General features: G+C 34.1%; 1 protein-coding gene across 3 annotated transcripts in view; it reads right to left on the bottom strand.

The window, feature by feature from the left end:
- Positions 1–15,295, bottom strand: part of LOC141831956 (beta-hexosaminidase 1) — a 66,145-nt gene extending 50,850 nt beyond the window's left edge. Inside the window, exons 1-8 of one of the 3 annotated variants that reach the window (XM_074719398.1) lie at positions 14,889–15,295; positions 14,709–14,795; positions 11,283–11,318; positions 8,431–8,542; positions 8,266–8,336; positions 8,024–8,154; positions 3,138–3,154; positions 2,908–2,956 (exon numbers count right to left, since the gene is read on the bottom strand). In XM_074719398.1, coding sequence (XP_074575499.1) covers positions 2,908–2,956; positions 3,138–3,154; positions 8,024–8,154; positions 8,266–8,336; positions 8,431–8,542; positions 11,283–11,318; positions 14,709–14,795; positions 14,889–15,245 — 860 coding nt within the window. In that variant the 5' untranslated portion in view covers positions 15,246–15,295. The remainder of the gene's footprint in view (positions 1–2,907; positions 2,957–3,137; positions 3,155–8,023; positions 8,155–8,265; positions 8,337–8,430; positions 8,543–11,282; positions 11,319–14,708; positions 14,796–14,888) is intronic. The other 2 variants (XM_074719399.1, XM_074719401.1) reach the window with 2 other exon arrangements.
- Between the last annotated feature and the right edge of the window lie 5,379 nt (positions 15,296–20,674).

Raw genomic sequence — 20,674 nt, 5'->3', positions numbered from 1 at the left:
CCCCAAATTAGAAATTGAATTATGGTTAGATTCAGTCAATTAAGTTGTGACTTATCTTGAATTTCAAGTTCTTGTTTAAACATATTATGTCTTATGATTAAAAGACTAGGTTCATTTTAGAATAATTGATTAGTGAGCTGCATTCTATTTAATCCCAACCTTCTCACTTAGATGCTGTACACTGATATCTCAGTAATGGTAATTTGCTGTGAAAGGTGCTTTCAAGGTTTCAAACCAACAAAAATAATTTCAGCCAAGTTACGATTTCAGTACTGGTATCAATTTTGGATCTATAGGACAGAATTTTATGGTATCTATGTCAACGTATACAAATACACTACAAAACAACCCTGGTAGGGCTGCGTAATGCTAATTTATTTACTCTCTAAGTGTATTGCCTTATTTTTCTTGCAAGAGAAGCATTTGTACCATTGTTGCTAATTTATTTACTCTCCACGTTGTTGATTAACCTATTAACCTATATAGTGACACATGCATATGATATCAGACTTTATCATCTATTATTTCGCCAACATAGAATGTTTTTAGTAACCCAACTAACATTGTTTTAGACTCTTTAATGGCAACTTGAATAGCTATATATCACTAATAGGAGTAGGTCAAAACAAGATGATTATGCTTTGCTACGTAGGACTAGTTCTAGATTTCATGGCATTGATAATTGTATATTATTATGGCAAAATTCATGTGATTTTCTAAAGAAAACTAGCTATTGAAAATGCATGATAGAATATCAATGATGTTTTTCTCATTTTTGTTGTTATTTTTAAATTATGCATTGTGTATGTTTTGTTGGATAGTTCTTGGGCCAATTGGTTCTCAAGTTGATCTTACCTAATGCAATTCAAGACATGCCTATAATACTCAATGCCAATCATACAAGGCCAGTTTCTACCCCATACAAGTGAGGCGATGTCTGTGTTGACTTGTATTTTGGACCCACAAAAAGCCACTTAACATGCTATCAAAGCTATCTCCTCTTCTTGTCATTGCCACTAATAATCAACTAAATCTCTAAGCACTAACAGCCCTCCAATCGACTTCTACAAATTTCCCAATGTCATTGAACCTTAAACCAATTCCGAATGTGTCATTTTGTGTAGTTACCCAACTTTTGCATGTCACCTTACCAAGTTCCCTTCTCATCTCTAAAACACTAGGTGTCGTTTGCACCTTCCTTCTGAGCATTGAACAACCTCATCGATCGACCTTGGCCAATTGAATCAATCAAATTGACTGTCAATTTGGACCAATTGGCCTACACGACTCACCCAACCCGACTGACCCTCTAGCTTGACTAGCCCCACTTAGCTAGCCTATTATGAGCAACTAGCCCAATCGGTCAAGCCAACTTGTCTGACTTGTCACTCATCCTAGACAATTTGCCAACTTGTAAGCCCTACACCTACTGTTTATACAATTACATAAGGGTTCAAAATATTCCACCCTCAAATTGATTCATAGAAACCAAACTTGTAATAAACATATTCTACTATAGACCCTAGCAATTTAGTAAACAGATCTACCTGTTGTGACTTATTGTTGAAATTAACAAAAGTAATGATGATTTCATTTGTTTTCACTTTCTCTCTAATAAAGTGACAATCGATTTCTTATACTCTTATCAAATACTTTGATATGATTTGAGGTTATATGTGTTGCAAGTTGCAACTTAATTGTCACTAATGTTACTAAGGCCATGGTTTGTTTTTTGATAATAAGGTTATCCCATAATAGGACATAATAAGCAAATGTAGATTGTGTGTTTGTACAGGAACTTGCCCAATTTGCATTGGAGTATCTACAATCTCATCACAAAATAACTAGCTTTTCCTGGAGTAGTTTTCAAGGAATGTAGAATCCTCATAAATGCTACTTAATGGCCATAACATGAACTCTCTAGAAATTGACTGACCGTACTAACAATAAATAAGATGTCACTTTTTGTGACTTTAAGAAAATTCAATTTTCCTATCAAGCTTCTAAATTTTCTATGGTCACTCGGTGATTCCCCTTGTAGGATCTATGGGAATATCTACTAGTTTAGTCCCACACTCGCTCTTCAAGCATATATTAAGTATATAATTGTATTGTAAAATGTAGATTTTTTTGCTTGAGCGAACAACTTATACATCCATAAAATACTTGTGATTATTGAGATCTTTAAAGTGTGTTTGTTTTGTAGGAAATATTTTCTAAATAGTTTGACGTTTGGTGCAATAGAAAATATTGTCAATGGGAAATTTCTTTCGGTCAATGGAAAACTTTCTTTTGGCCAAAAACGTCATTTGAGGAAAATGAGTTTCTTTGAAAATGAGCAGAGCCGAAGTCATTTTCTTTTCTCATCCACAAAAGCACTTCACTCTATCAATAAAACCTTCTCGCTCCACTTGCTTCCCTCATCTATGAAGTCTATTAATTCAGATTGGTTGATCATGTAGGATAAGCTAATAGGACTAAGTGGTTTAGCCAATTCGGACACAGGTGATTCGGGTGTTGGTGGATTTGAGTGTATCTATTGGTCTAGACAAGCCTAGTTACTAGTTGAATTGGACAGGCTAAACAACTAGACGAGCTAGGTTGGTCTAGCCAAATACGTTGGTTGGTTAGACTTGGGAAATTAGTCTAAGCATGTCAATTCATCTAGTTGGGGGGGATTAGTCTGGGTAGGCCAGTCAATCCAGTTGGGCTTGTTAGTCTAGGTGAGCCCGACAATTCAAGTGATCCTGATGATTTGGTTGTTTGAGCGGGTTGGTTAGCTGATTGGTCTAATCCGATCAGGCAATGGTTTATATAGGTTATTAATGCTAGTTAGTCTAATTTGGTCAACTCAAGTAGACAAATCACAAGTTATAATATTAGATGATGCTCAAGTAGTACATATACCAGGATTCAGCGTGCCCAGGGACATCAACTTCAGCCATAATGTGGATACCTGAAAGGGGAAAATGAGTCATTTCTATATCCTTAACTACAAGTTTAACTGCGCAAGCGCATATTGTCAACAAATGACAATAATAAAATAAAAGTCACATGTCATTCCTAGCTTGCAGAGAATGAATAAGTAAGTATCAAGAAGTTTAAATTGGAAAATGACAGAAGCAAAGCAACCATACCTCTTTTCTTTGCAAAGCTTTCAACCACAACATTTGCACGCAGGAGGTGAGAAAAAAAATATATATCAGTACAAAACCTAAGGATACAAAATATGGGATTGAAAGTAAATGATAATAAGAATACGAGATACAATGTCCACCTAGAAGAATAATATGCAAGAAAGTTTCATGAGTATGTATCTGCAAAAAATATTCTTGCAATCTAATAGGAAGTAACAAAAAATTAGCCATGATCCAATAGTAATATGAATCCATATTCATTGATATGTCACTTACTTCTGGCCTCTCCTATGCATCTTAGTTTTAATCTATCCATCTTTGCAATCTATAGTGACTATCCATATTTTAGCATCATATTGTGGAATTATTACACTACTCATGTAATAAATTTTGGTCAAAGGAAAAATATTGTATTGCAAAGGGATAATTATATGTACCTACAAGATTCAATATAGATATCCTAATCCCAAAATATTAATATGGGACAAAATCTACTACACCAATAATCATATAACTCAACTCCTCTAACACTTCCCTTTAAGATGAAGCATAGATACTAGTTACCAATTTGTTACATGAACTAGAAAAGTTGATGTAAACATTAAGATATAACCATAATGAAACAAAAACATAATTTAAGGAGTTGAAAGAACACATACTAATAACCACTTCAACCTCACACCAGTACATAGCTAAAAATGTATTTGATCGCAAATAAGCACATTGACAAAGAGAATTACAAAACAAATTAGTGAAGTGAAACAAGAATGAAGATAGATTTGAAAAACTAATCTCTGAAGTGGACTTCTCTTTGAAGTGGATACAATATAAGAAAGCACTTGGGGGTCCTAGCGAGCGGCATGATCAAAATGTATCGTCCTAATCAATTACCAAAATTCAATATTACTTAGCATAGGCAGGAATTTTCCTCCAAATGGAGAACGCAATCAAAAGATGCTGGGCATCTGGATTGGCCGCCGTATGCGCTTCCCGATTTACCCTGGTGGTCGGTGGGAAACTTCCGTGGGACCGGGCCAGCCACCCCCAGAGATGTGGCTACTGGGATTATCATTTTTTTTTAGCATAGGCAATGCCTTCTGTGTTATTGTCTTAGTCATGTCAATGAAAATCATCATACTAATACTTGACACCCCTTGGCATGCTACAACACAAGGTAAAATGAATTGAGATAATATTATTATTTTTGTAACTTGTGTCAATACAAGATAATGTAAAACTATATCATTCCATAAAGTGCAATCTTAAATATATGATTGTATTATTTTCTTTTTTTATTAATGTCTTTTCTTGTTCCACCTTTAATTTGTCATTAGCATCATACATCAAAACGTCCGTATCATTCTAGTTAAATTAATTGAAACTTGTACATGGTAAAGATTTTGAACCTTGATTTAACCTTTTGACGAAGTAACAAATTGAGGCAATTATATTGTCCAAGTCTTCCTTGGAGATGGATAACACAGTTGACTCTTTGCTATAACTAGCAAACTGAGAACAAAATATGCATATAGAATACAGTTGATTTCCAAAGGACAACAGATTAAGAGAGAAAGAAAGATAGAAACAATGTAGGAAGGTACAGAGACAAGAAGAGCTTAGTAAAGGGATGGAAATATATTGGATGAAATTTGAGGGAAGGAAAGATAAGATATTCATCTTCCCGAAAGAGAGCATATTCAAAAGAATATACAATGGAAAGAAGCATGAAGAGTTCAGCCAAAGCACTTAACAGGAACCTCGCTAATAGCTTTGGGATGGCCTTCATAGAACTTCAACTTGGGTTATAAGATCTCCTTGGACTTGGTCTTCAATATCTGGTGGATCTAGTGAGTGACTGAAATGCATTTGCCATGTCGTGCAAGAGCAAAAAAGAGGTTACATGGTGGATGGCTTACACAGTAAAGAAAAAAAAAAGTAGAGAGAAAGGATTTGAAGAGAGTCATTTTATGGTATAAGCATCAACTGAAGATTATAGATCTCCTCTCCTTACCTAACTTGGAATTTCCTTGGAAGACAGAACCAAATTTACATTTTTAAAAATAATTATACATGTTTAAGATTAACTAGACCTTCTAAAAAATTGTGCAACATAAAAGTTAGTATTATTAAAATTATTTAAACTCGATAAATGGCTGACACTTTTAGGTTTTGTCTCTATTAAGAAAATACAACTACTGGTACCATGGTAGCCTGAAGGATAACCAAGATAGGCCTCATAATAGTATTATAGAATTGTTCTCATGCCACTGGTCAAATAGATTTTTATTTGTTAGTATAATATTTTACCCATGGTATAAAATTTAGACCCGTGCTGGAGTTTTGATCTCGAACCGGAATAATACGATTTCGATACCATATCATACCGATACAGTTTTGATTTTTTTTTTATTTTTAAATATAAGTGTATATTGATTTTATTAATATTTGATTATTAAATATGCTCACTATTAATGTTATATTTTGAGGTATTAAGTTTATATTTCAATATTTTCTTATAAGATAATAATACCTCGAAGATAATTATAAAATTATTTGAAAGTCTTAAATTATTGTTTTGAATGTATTTGTAAATTTTTAGTTTTTTAAAATTTATTTGAAATATTTAAGAATTATATTTTGAAAAAAAAATTAGATTATTTTAAATCACATTCAATTTTCAAATTATTTTATAAAATATTTTATTAATTTTGAAAATTTTAACATAGTTTTTTATATTTTATAACTATTATTAATAATATATTATATTTATTTATATAATAATTAATAGTTTAGTTATAATAAAAAAAACTATCTATTTAAAAAATAACCTTAAAAAAATCACGACAGTAGCCGCGACTCCATGAAGGGTCACCAAACCCCCTGCACCCCCACAGAGGGTGGCTATTCCCCTGTAGAGTATCATCACACCCTTCATGCCACTACAAAGGACGGTTGCAAGGTCACGGCACCTCCAATGACCTCGCCGCGTACCTCGAGATTGCAACGGCCTCACTGTTGCAATGCCGGTAGGGTACAGGTGTCGATCTTGTGTCAGAACGATAAATTTTGTCAATTTCAAGCGGCACAACATAGTATTTCAAACCATAATTCTACTGACCTAATATGTAGCATGGTTTAAAATTTCGATCCATGCCTAAGTTTCGATCCCACACTAGAATGATAGGGTTTCGGTATCATGTCATGCCAATACAGTTTCAATACTTTTTTAATTTTTAAATATATGTGTATATTAATTTTATTAATATTTGATTATTAAATATACTCACTATTAATGTTATATTTTGAGGTGTTAAATTTATATTTCAATTTTCTTGTAAGATAATGTCTATTGAATTTTCATAAAAATTATTTTAAAAATTAAGTAATTCTCAAAATTCAAAATTAAATCTAAAATTATAAAATTATTTGAAAAGCTCAAAGATAATTATAAAATTATTTGAAAGTATTAAATTATTTTTTATGTATTTGTAAATTTTTAAAATTTATTTGAAATATTTAAGAAGTATATTTTGAAAAAATAGATTATTTTAAATTCACATTCAATTTTCAAAATATATTAAAAAATTTAAATTATTTTAATATTTTATAACTATTATTAATAAAATATTATATTTATTTATATAATAATTAATAATTTATTTATAATAAAAAAATATCTATTTAAAAAATAAAATAACCTTAAAAGAAATCACAATAGTAACCATGAGCTACGAACCCACGAAGGTCATCGTAGGGTAGCAGCACTCTCCACGACCTCACGGCGACCTCAAATGCAGAGGGTCACGGCACCCTACTCGACTCCGCAGAGATTCGTCGCATAATCTGTGTCCTCGCAGAGGACAACCACGAGGATCACCTAGCGAGGTTGCAACGACCTTGCAGTCATGGTGTCAATAGAGTACCAGTGTTGGTCCCATACTAAAATTTCACCAGTTTCAACCGACACGACTAGGTATTTCAAACCACGATACATAGAGCTGCCAAATTGCGAACCAGTAGCAAGCAACCAATTTATCACATCAAGTAGTCCTGGGTGTTATTATTCATCCCTTCTTAGTACATGTTTCATCCAATGTAATTATCATCATCAGATAATTTATAATGTGAGTAGAGTTGTTGAATGTGTCTAAATCAGATACGAAGTTAGGAACAAACAGAACAATAAAAAGGCTAGACCACTGAAATTAGGATAGCAGGAACAAAACATGACTGTTTCCATGGAATGTGTACCCTACATGGACATAAGGATGGAATAAATGCAAAAAAGATTAGTTATAAAGTTTAATTCTCTCAAATCATAATGGTCTAACTGAAAGAAATGTGATCCTAAAAAAGCTGAGAAGTTTTTATCAAATTTAGTAACATCCTATCTTCATCTCATTCCTCAAAATTTCTTGAATTGTAGATGTCATGTTCAACCAGTATATAATGAATTTAATAAAAAAATACCACTGCCACACAGAAAAACATGTTGCACATCTTGAAACTAACTACATATTTTTTTCAAAAAAAGAACATAGATAAAATTTAGGATGAGACCAACAAGCAAATGCAGACTGTTCTGTAGGCATATCATATTAGACAACAATTTTGTGTCCTGAACCCACTAGATAAAAACTAATTTCATGAACCAATTTAAATAAAGTATCAAGAGGATGCTTATTCCAGCTATTTTGAGGAGAAAGAAAAGGATAAACCCCACCCAACTGATGAAGGATTTGATACCAAGACCTTATGTAAGCACTACAAAGGATCATACTAACTAAATCGGCATCTTTGTGCTTATTCCCGCTATTAGCATTGATGGAACCATATTCACAGCCAATATTGCAATTCATGAACACATGCAAATCATAGTAACTTACTCAACAACTTCATAAGCATCTTCAATTGTGTATCGCTCCAACTTTGAGAAAGAACCTTTCCACAAGTTTGGATATGAAGGTACCTCTAAAGGGAATGATTCTTCATCTAAAATGTGCCAATGAAGAACATTCTACTGATTGCCATTCTCAGTGTTAGAAATTACAATATATGATAGAGAAATGTTCAAATGAATGAATAAGTGAAATGGAAGCCATAAATTTCTAAAATGAATGCTCCTTACAAGTTTAGCATAGGACATAGCTTCAATCACTTGCTTAATCACATTCACAGGTAAGTAATGTCGTGAGGTGTCTACCACATGGATATATGTAGAAAACATCAGTATTGACATGGGAAGTATGAAAATTGAGTTTCACAAAGTTGAATAGATACATAACCTCCTTACCGATAAGAAGCCCTCGGAAGTTAAATCGAGGTTCGTCTTTGATTAACCATGGTGCTTTCTGAATTTCAACACTTTTATTTTCGTAGTTGGGTATGCATAATTGACTGAAAGTCTAGATTGAATTAGTTTAATCAGCAAGAATCTTAGTCATTTTCAGGTATCTAGATAAAACAGAACATGAACTGTCATGAAAAAACTTCCAGTTCTTGCAAAAGAGCAGATGAAAAGCATGGCGTTCTATTGGTTGAGGTGAATGGAAATGTTAGGCAATTTGTAACATGAAAAATATGAGTTCACCGGTTCAATAGCATAAAAACTGAGATAACACCAAGCAAATTTTAAACATACAAGCACTCATTACAAATAAATGTATTGGAGAGAAAGAAAATCTTGTCATGAATAAAATGTAACATTTGTATAGACTTGCAATACAATTATGCTATCCCAAAAAACATGAAATGACTTGCAATTAACAAACAAACAGGTACTCAGAGAATAAAATAAATTGTTATTCAGTGAGCTAAATGTTAGTACCGATAGAATCAAAATATCTCCACAATGGTATGATATTGTCCACTAAGCCCTCATGGTTTTGTTCTTGGGCTCTCCCAAAAAGGCCTCATACCAATGGAGATATCTTCCATCCTTTTAAACCCATAATTTTTTTCATGTGTTTTAGATGTGGGACTATGTTTGCACCTTTGCAATCCAACAATCCCCCCTCAAACAAAGGACCACAGGCCCCCCTCAAACGGAAAGCCTCTGTTTGATGTCCGAATCCTCGACTCACCAGGACTTTCTGTCCCTCGGTCCACCCAACCTACTAGGACTTCCTGCTCATCGGTCCACACGACCTACTAGGACTTCCTGCTTAGCCGCAACTAGAACTTTCTGCCTAGTGTCTGGTCCTCTTAATTCAGATACGGGAGCACCCATTTCCTTTGTTTAAGGTTCAACCCACATGGTTAGATCTGGATCATGGCTCTTCCGGCGATTAGTCTGGTGAAGAGCGACCTCGCTCTGATACCACTTGTTAGTACCGATGGAATCAAAATATTTCCATAATGGTATAATATTGTCCACTTTGGGCCTAAGCCCTCATGGTTTTGTTCTTGGGTCTCCCCAAAAGGCCTCATACCAATAGAAATATCTTCCATCCTTTTAAACTCATGATCTTTTCTATGTGTTTTAGATGTGGGACTATGTTTGCACCCTTGCAATCCAACACTAAATTGTATGTTGACTATCACCAAAATATAGATGAAGACATATATATTAAGGAAATTTGTTGTTAAGAATTATGATAGAAAATTGATTCTTGAAACTCTTACTCTCCCTCTCTCAACCTTCTCTCTTCTTCTCTTCTCATCCAACTCTCCTCTTCAAACTCATTACCATTATATGTCAAAAGACACTAGTTGAATCAAACAAAGTGAAAGTGTGAGGGATGAAGGAAGACTACAAAAATTCTACTAAATACAATTAAAAAAATATAAAAATGACTTTGAGCAGTAATGGTGGGATCCATATAATATACCCTAATGGCTTGGAAGTTGGACATGATTTGCATCTTTATTCAACTATGTTCTATGCCATATATATTGCCAATAGTTTGCAGCAAAGAGCTGATTGACACTAGTTCTAGGGGCTCTAGGAGAGAGGGAAGTTCTAAGAAGATTTAGGAAATATGAAGGGTTGTGCAGTAACATTTTTTAACACTTCAGAAATTCCAAAATGTTGTTTGACCGAGATCTGTATGCCACATGATGGCATAGGATTGAAGTTTCAAATTCCATGAGCTTGTATACCAGAACCAGCAAATATGTACTAGGTTGGTGTTTATGTGTATATTATGATTGTCAAAAGACTCAAGTTTTTTTCCTTTATCCTCAAACATCATCATTGATTTCTGTGAATAAGCATGAGTTTGCACTACAGATGATCATACATATTTTGGACTGTCAATCTGGTGTGAAAAAAAAAAGTTATTCCTCTTGTATCCTTCATTTATCACATCATGTTACATCCAGGAAACAACATTTGGTGTATTAACATAGTGAATGCTGATGTGCCTTAATAGACAAGTAACCTTGTTACTTCAGAGCATCCATCATTTCAGCAGTGTTCAAGTGACCTAGAAGGCCAAAGAGTACCACTAATACTTGGACTTTTCATTTATACCTTGTGAAAACATGCCAGACACTAAACACTCGTCTTGAATCTGATATTCCAAGTGGACACTTGATACTCCTGTTGGTCAAGTGCCAAAAATTTTAGAAGCTATTGTATAGAATTCTTAGCACATATTATTGACTTGGCATATGCATAGAAAAAAAATGGCATGCTTAGCTACACATTATTAGACCTCAACATGCCTAGGACAAGAGGACAAAAAAGAATGATGATGATGAATGTTTGCCTCAGACAAAACCACCCAGGAAACTAGTGGTATTCATGCTCTCTTCGATCATTAAGTGACTGGGGCAAAAGAAAATCATGTTTTATTTTTAGATTAAAAGAAAAAAAAAGTTATTGCAAGGAAACAAAGTAGGCCTGTACTCAACAAACTAGAATGTTATAACTTTTGTTGTATTTACTCTACAAATTTAGCTAGAGTTTCCAATACCTGGATGTAGAAGTTGGAAATCGCATGCATTGGTTAGGACTAACAAGATCAAGGGCCTGTTACTGTCTGTATCATTTGATATATTATCTTATATTCTCAATGAAGGCATTAGTAACACTAAGAAGAGTTAAAATATATCAATAAAAGTTAAATAAGAGGAGCACAACAAACAAAAGTTGTCAATATATTGAAGCTTTAACCAAGTTGACTAGCATCTCAACGATACCTCTAAGCCTCGTAGAGCCCCGTAAATAGTATTAGCCTGCAAAGATATGAAACATATAAGTATAGAAATCTTGGAGAAAAAAATATTAATTTCAAAAATATAAAGAACTTCATCAATTATGGAAGAAAGATCACAGCAATCTTTGATATGCATGTTTATCAGCTCACTAAAGAGTAGTTAGAAAAACACAATATTTGATGCAATGCAACTCTTTGAGTGCATGATTGTAACAAACAAAAGAGAACACTATATGAAAGTGACAAGGTTTAAGGAATCATAGTACATTTATGGTATAGCTTTGGCATGGTGTGGTGCTGACTCTTGACACACACTAAATCATATGCCTAGATGAATTTAGATGGGTTTTACTCTTTTTAATACTCTTTCAGTTTATTTTCTTTCCAAAGAGATATTATAGCAATTAGATAGTGAATTGAATTAAAGTTTGGTTATATTATATTGTATTAATACATGACACACTTCAACATGTGTTAAAAATTGATGAGATAAATTTAGATGGGCTTCCTTCACTTAGATTTCCTATTTCTAATAAGACTATATCAATTATATAGTGGACTTAAAAAATAAATACTCATTTTTTATTTCAACAAGTGTTGAGATGAATACTTATAAGCTTACTCCTATAATTTCTCAACTTAATTTGTTTAATTTGAAATATAAGAAAATACAATTAAATAATCAGTTGAATTAGAAATTTAGAAAAAAAAACTGAAAAATAACAAAGATTACTTGAATTCATCTTAACAGATGATGATGTATGCCAAAATGTACCAAGTCTCAATGTGGCATAATATTTCTTTACATGATCAACATGGGTGGCACAAGAGAGACTATCTATGCTGAACAATGTCAGATTTCAATAATTCCCAAAGAGCTTAATTAACAAGTTGTAACAAAATTTTAATTCGTTTTGTGAGGGTAGAAACTTTATAGAATTATCAGAATAGATGCACACACAAAAATAAGGACCTGATAATGAAAATGAAACTATTGCACTAAATTTACAAAGAAATATAAGTAGAGCAAATGGATATGTGAAGAGGAAAAAAACTAATGAAAATGGCGAGTTTTGATTGTCATATTGCATCTAGATGATCTATGGATCTTTTGGCCATCACACAAGTATGTATGATAACAACAAGTTGTATTTGTGTTAGTCCAAACTATTTGTCGGCTACAAGCAAGGTAGTCAAGATCGAGATACTACTTAGGAACCAAAAGAGGTTCATAAGTTCATATCGTAAGATTAGGGCATGGGATCATGAGATCCTATAATTTAATTAATTTTTAAAACTATATTTAGCATATATATGGGGCAAAAACAAAGATACATTCAATCTTTATATAGCGAATAACAACTTCTATAAATAAGTATATGATGTATGATAATGGCAATAACTAAAAAGGATACCTCTAACGAGTTTAAGGGAATTTATATTTTCTGTAGTCAAGGTTGTTAGGATCAAAATTCTACATATGAATGGTAAACAAAATAGGAAAGGGTCGTAGATTTGTAAATCCTTACCCAATTTAAATCCTACTAGGGATATAGATTGTTTAGATTAGTCTGGATGACAGGATAATAAGATCCTAAGGTTTGGTTTGCAATCTTGACTACCATGGCTACAAGGATTTTATCTTGCCATTGAACTACCTCTATAGAAGGATAAATAATATATAAATTTTTGACATTGCTCCCAATTAAAATTGATGGGAAAATATAGAGAAATGCTGTTATTCATATGAATTTCATTAACTTAATTTCATCATACTCCCTAAATAATCATTGTGCTAAGTTGTAGAGAAGAAAAGAATATTTAGTAATTAGATTGATATGATAAAGAACATCATAATGCACCTATGTAGTACTAAAGCTACTGGGAGTGTAACATTTGATCTTCCTATGACTGTAGGTTACATAAAGGGCCAACTTAGTCCCTATTTTCTTACATTAGTACTAGATGAGCAACCTAAGCATATTAAAGGCAACCTGTTTGTGGTGTATTCATTTGTAGACAATATTGTGTTAGTAAATGAGATTTTACTAGATTAAATTAGAAACCTGAAGATGGAGAAAAATGATGCATATAAGAAATGTAATTTCAATAATAAGAAAAGAAATGAGACAATTAGACGAATATGGAATAGCACATTCTGCTGTTTAGGCAGATTTTAAAGCGGTGGTAGCATAGTGACTACTTATGGCTGCCTATTGCATATGTAATTATACATAAGTTTAAGAAAAAATTGTTTGGTTCATTGAGATGAATTTAAAATAAACTAAAGTAACTTAAAACCTTAAAGGACACTATTAAATAGTTTATTACTTGTAAGTGCTACGTTAAATATTTATTTGCAAGTTTAAATATTTTTCATCAAGGTTTAAAATATCACTCTGCTTCAGAGTTCAGTATTCTGCTGGAATGGTTTTGTTTTGGTACCATACCAAGCCAACACTTGACACATTTCGGCATGTTTAAAAGCATTCCAAGATCGACTGATGTTTAATAAATAATCTTCTTCCAGTTAACTTGCTTACCTCCAAATATAATCCAATAGCAACTATAAAGTTAATTTTATAAGCTTGGAGTAACAAGTTTTACACATTCTGACCATCTTGACTAAATGATTGTAGCATCCTAATTGGATTAATTCCATAAATCTCTAAGATTACAAAATGCTTCCAGAATTAATTTCTCCATTTATTCATAAACATCTTATACCTTGATTAACCACTGGAACTCACAAAATTAAAATGGAAAACTTAAAGTACAACATATGTGTAATTAATTACACACAAGTCCAGATCTAGTTAACATATGTGTATCTAGTATCATCCCAAAAACTTAGTTCTTTATGTTAGTAAAAAATTCATACATATGAAAAAGTAAAACTGTCATGTGATGAAGTTGGCAAGGAGTGAGGTTGAAAATATTGTGTGTCATGTAGTGTTGAAGAATTGTGATTAGGAAAAGTAGGACGACAAGAAGAAGAAGAAATCCTAGTTTACTTGTCCAGAGGAGAAACTCTAGCTGACCACTTTTATTCAATTATGTATTACAACTAATAAGCTGTTTGATTATCCTATATGTCATGATTTATACAAGATTAACAATCTCATAAATTAACCAATGCTATCAACAAAATCAGAGATGATGATTGACTTTTTATATCAATTTAGTTGAAAAGAACATCTTACTAGCAGTATACAGTGCATTATGACAATGAACATTAAGATCATTTCTTTCGAGATGGTGATTGAATTAAGCAATGTACTTCGCTTAACCACACTGATAGCCCTACTCAGAATAAATCAGTATGGAGTTTTTGAAAAAAAAAAAAGACTGTGGACTATGAATGCAGTTCTACCGTTGGAGGCAGCATGATACAAAGCATTATCATTACCTCGATCGTAGCTCCTTTAACAACTGAAAGCCCATCTCCTCTACCCACGTATAGCATATAACTCTCATCGACGCCAAATTGAAGCTGCTAACAAACAGATCAATCCCATCCACCAAAACAACGAAATAAATAAATAAACAAAACAACCAACAAACAATTGCAGAACCAGCCAACCCCCACCGTATCATTAGTTGAAGAAACGATCACTGTCACCTTCGCGACATCGTACTCTGCGGAACTTCGACGAGCGGACCTCTCCCGGTGCGTAAAAATCAGATCTTTATACCTCTCGAACGCATCAGATACGATTTCTAAGTAGTCTCCGGGTACCTGGAGGTCGAGGGATAGGTCAGGGTCCACGTAGAGGATACCATCGCCGTGGCTGAATTGCTTGGGAAGGGGCCAGAGGTAGACAGGGGAATCGTTAGTGGAGGGGATCCGGTAGCGGGCAGGGATGCTCCGACCATGGGAGGGCGGGGTGAGGAGGGAGAGTAATAGGAGGAGAAGGAGGAGGGAACGCAGGGCCTCGGAAGGCATGACGGTGGGGGTAACGCGTTACGGGAGACGGCGGAGGATGATGGAGTTGGTGCGCTTAGTGGCGGTGGACTTACAACTGCGGCGTTATAAATGAATTGTTATAATAATTGGTGCCGGTCGCTACAAACCAACAGCTGGTCAATTGAAGCCCAGGGCATGATTGGATTGGATCCCGAGTTGAGTTGGGAGAACATTTCGATGGTGGTTTGCTCTTCAGAGATCGACACGTAAACATTAGAATGTGAGGGCCACGATTAGAGGATGACGTGGGATGGATTGTGTGACAGTCGTAGCCTTTGAGATCCGGCAGAGGAGTAGGTGCGTGGGCCCTACTTCGCTGGACGAGTGGAGCACAAATGTGCCAACTTGTTTTTTATATGACGGGATCTGCTACATTTGGAATTCCACGAAGCGCGGTTCGATTTACATCTTCCTAACATGTAGATTTAATGGGAAATATCTTGCGTCGGAAGACGATGTGATGGTGAGATTTGAAATTTAATTAGGATGAATTTATAAAAATTTTTAAATGAATAACGGATACAGGAACGTTGATTATTAAATTAGATTGTCATTTGTACTTTTTTTAATATTTTAGTCATTCTGTCTTAAATCACTGACTATTAAATTGGATTGTTATCTGTAATTTTTAATTTACTCTGATAAATAAAAATTTTCATGGACACCTAATGCCAATAAAAAAAGGAAATACCTTACAATTGGATGATTTATTATTTGATGTTTATTGTTTCCTCCGTCTTTTTTAGAAAAAAAAATAAAGATCATATTTTGCAATATTAACACTTGAATATATATTTATTTTTGAAATAAAATATTCTTGTACCTAAATATATGAGATCATTTCAATATATTTTAGTACATAGACGACACCGATCATATTTTATCTATATGTACATTGACTTAATAAATAATAATAAATCAAAACATTCTCAACTACAAAAAGAACTTAAATTATTTAATTCATCAGATAATCAATTCTATTATTTTTCATTACTATTTGTCTCATTCATCTTCAGCAATCGCAAGTTCAATTTCTATAACATACATTATATAATGCATCTTGTATATGTTATATTCATGTCAAAATATTTTATTTTCATGGCCATATGTAAATAATTTTTTACTTATGCAAGAGGTCTCACCAAGTAAAGTCATCACTCATTTGCCAACCCCATTTTATCAATCAATCAATGAAAAGTCATATATTAGATTTGCTTAATCTCTTTATTTAAAACTTTGACAAAATATTTATGGGTCAATTTTCTGATTTGAATTGTTTTGTTTATCATGCATTTCATTAACTTTCTCATTTCTCATGGGTTAACACTCTTTTCATCACAAAAACACTAAACACAATAATAGTGTGAAAGATTATAATCCCCATTTTTACATCATTCTGATAAACACCCATGTCTCATGAATTTAAGAAAATTAATATCATATATCATGAATATCATGAAGGTCAACTTCTGAATATGCATAAGTTATGGATTTATCTAGTAGGCAAATTAGGAGGAAGATTGTCTACCTTCATAATTAGTTGGACGAAAGATGTGTAAGATTGAGCTCGATTGTTATGCGTGTTTATATATTTCATAAAAGTACGTAGTGAAAGAAAAATAATAATTACAGTTAATTTTACAGCACTCGCAACACACACATGTAAGATATAACAAATGCAAAGCATAATTAGAAATTAAAATTTAAGAATAATATTTATTCTAGGTATACCTGACAGATGACATGAAACAGGAATGACATCAATCGAACAGCTCTATCAAGCTCTGCTTCTACTGGTAATCCACGTCAAGCCCTCGTCTATACGGCTTCCAAAGCCGCAAGTCAAGTCACCATCTTCGATACTAGCCGACGATTGACTACAATCGATACGAGAAAAAATTATAATTTAAAAAATATGCAACAACACACATTGTGATAATTTTTTCGGGATTTTCTAACTATCGCCAGCAACTGTATTACCGACGAAGTTGTAAAATCGAAGTGAGTACTAGAGAAGGTGAATAACGTTTATCACTTTTTCACGCATTTCAAAAAACTCGTAATTAAATCAAAGATGCACAACAGAATGTATAGTAAAGTACAAGTAAATACTTGTTTATTTTTATTTAGTTCATAGCCATTAACTGTTACTCCAAAGCTCAAAGTCCTTAACCGCTTACTGTAGATAATTCACTAAAAAAACTCTTTCTCTTACGAGAAGGAGTTTCTCCTTTACAAAGAAGATAGGATTGATAACACTTTTACCATCCTTAATAATTAAGTACAAAAGACGATGTGTAAAAATAAATTTTACCAACAAGGATGATTAAGATATGTGTGCGGTTGTTGGTTCAGCTTTCCAACATTATAACAGTGTCTCGGGTGCTCGATCACATGCAAAATGGTCGTCGAGTTAGCGTGAATTGATGCTCTACTCGTAACTGCTTTTATTGACCTATTCTGGTGCTTGGAACTCCTTTCGAGTACCTCCACGTTGGCTCGTCGATCTGCTCTCGATGCTGACTTAGCATCTCCGGTGCATGTATCCCTTTTGGACACTTGAAATACTAACATGGAAGTTGTCAGATCAGCTTTGACTCCATCGCGCCTTATCCTTCTTCAAGTACCTGGAGCCTTCTATTGGAATTCTTATACGACAAAATCAAAAATCGCAGCAGAAAATAGGATCCCTCGAGCAATCCAAGTGAAAAATTTGTACAAGTTAAGTCTATAAAATCTAAATCCTATCTAATATGATATATACCTTTGTTATATGTCCTTCACTTATCCCGCTCGTCTAAGGTATATCGAATCTCTTGCACATTCAAATGTGCGTGCCTCTATGCGTATCCACACTAACACTCTTTTACCTTTTTTGAGAAACTTGGTTGTGTTAGCAACCTACTTGGGAATTTCGGCCAAGCAAGAAGAGGAAGGGAGAAGAATGAACCAACCAAGAGTTCTTGCAAGAAGAGCTCTTTTATATTCATGTTATGAATACCAAAGGTTTTTAGGTTTTTGGTATTCTTTCATCAATGCATGATTAATCCTATTAATCATGCATGTAACCTCCTCCTCTTCATTACATGATTAATCCACATTAATCATGCATGATGAATCAAAATTCAATTTGATTTAATTTGAGTCTAACTCATGCATGATAACATCCATGCATGTAACTTCCACATCTTTATTGCATGATTAATTCACATTAATCATACATGATGAATCAAAATTCAACTTGATTTAATTTGAATTTAACTCAAATTCAATCAACTTGAGTCTAACTCAAGTCTAGGCCATCTAATGAGCTTAATTGTTTCTTTAGTCAAACTAAAATGAACTCATCTTCAAATAGAATATTATTTGTGTGTGACTCAATAGGTTCTTGTAACATTGGCAATGTCTCTAAAACTCATTTTAGAAACATAAGTAATGAACGACATCTAACAATGTATCATTGCTATCCAAGTGACAAGAATATCAAGATCTAACATAACCTTCATGACTATGATAATGTATGATCATGCCCTTCTATCCTTGATATCTAGATTAATCAATGAGGCATAGACTGTGTCATCTCCTTATCAATATTTGTGTTTCTTGATCCCCAAGTAGACTCACTCAAGCACATGAGCTTAATATCTCATATTGACTCATTTGAATATAACTATGCATTTCGTGGTCCTACTCTATCAAGAGACCGCAAGATATCACTCCCGTTATATAGGAGGGATAGATCTCATCTATATTACTCACATCCCTTCGCATAATTCGTTATATACCTAGTGATCACCTTTATAGTCCACCCTGTTATGGGTGACATTTGATGACATCAAAGCATGTAACTCCTTATGTAGAGAACCGTAATGACTTCGGGTCTAAAAACTATTCATACTAATAGTCACATGAGAAAATTTATGACACTCATATAACGATTCATAAAACTTTCTCATGGCAGGTCAATTCAGTTTACATTATCTAATATTTACCCATATGTCAATTTGATATCCCATATCCATGACTTGTAAGATCAAATCATCCAGTTGACCTACATGCTAGTCTCAATGTATTAACTGTTAGGATCGATTGGTTCGCTAGAGGGGGTGAATAGCATTTTTCGAATCTTCTTCGATTGTTTCTCTGCAAGATGTTATCGGAAGCAAAATATAATAGAGAAAATAATAGATCAACGCTAACCCGGTTCATTTACTTGGTATCCACCTCCGCAGAGGTGACTAATCCAAGGATCCACATGCACGCACACACCCGCTGCACTATTAATCGTCTCCTTCTCGAAAACCTCGAAGGCGGAGAAACCTTTACAACCTTTTCGTTCTCCTCAAAAATGATATGAAATATTGTTTAGGAGGAGAGGAATAAAGCAGAGAATTAGAGAACAACAAGTTCTCAAACGAAGCACAAAGCAATAAAAGAATGGCAGAATTCTTGATCAGATTTTGAGCAGGCTTCTTTTATAATTCTCCGACATCAGTCGACTGCTAGCAGGGCCAGTCGACTGATGCCTTCAATCGGCAACAAAATCTTGCATTAAAGCGCATTAAATGCTTGCCAACTTTTTCCAACGTTTAAATATTAGTTGACTGTTCCAAGACCAGTCGACTGGCATCAGTCGACTCCTAGTAGCTCCAGTCGACTGCCTAGTCGACTCCTGTCTTCCTCTGGCTCGACTGATTTTTCTGTGTGTGCGTCTGATTTATGAGCAGTCGACTGGTGAAGCTGAAAAATCTCATTTCAGCTTCTCTTGACCTAGACCTCGGCCTTCAAACACCTCCCATAGCCTCGTGCCTTCCCTGGATGCTCCATCATTCTCGCACTAGACTGAGATGCTTCCATCAGCTTCGTCATGTCAAGTCCTTGCCAAGACCAACCTTGGACTTTTCCTTGCCAAGACTACCCACTTGGACTTTTCCTTGCCAAGACTACCCACTTGGACTTTTCTTTTGCCAAGACTTCCCACTTGGACTTTTCTTTTGCCAAGACTTCCCATTTGGATTTTTCCTTTGCCAAGACTTCCCACTTGGACTTTCCTTTGCCAAGACTTCCCACTTGGACTTTTCTTTTGCCAAGACTTCCCACTTGGACTTTTCTTTTGCCAAGACCACGCTTGGACTTTTTTTTTGCCAAGTCTTCAACCTGGACTTTCCTGCAAACTTGCATCACACATGTTAGATCACAAGTATTGCCTAACTTTAAACATGGTTTAGCCAAACATTGAAACTCAATGCACTTGGGACAAAGATTGCACCAACATTAACATCGTCTTTGAATATTAATACTTGACTAGGAATGATTAAGAGTAGTATTTTTTACATCATCTCACTATCGATTCAAACAATCGATATGATATAGATTAGAACCAGCTGTTGAGGATCAGTGCGTTCGCT

Source organism: Curcuma longa, chromosome 7, assembly GCF_044706935.1.
Source record: "Curcuma longa cultivar G26 ecotype Majalengka, Jawa Barat chromosome 7, ITB_CL_G26_1.1, whole genome shotgun sequence".
In the NCBI taxonomy this organism is placed as follows: Eukaryota; Viridiplantae; Streptophyta; class Magnoliopsida; order Zingiberales; family Zingiberaceae; genus Curcuma; species Curcuma longa.
This window is presented reverse-complemented; position numbering and strand designations above follow the sequence as displayed.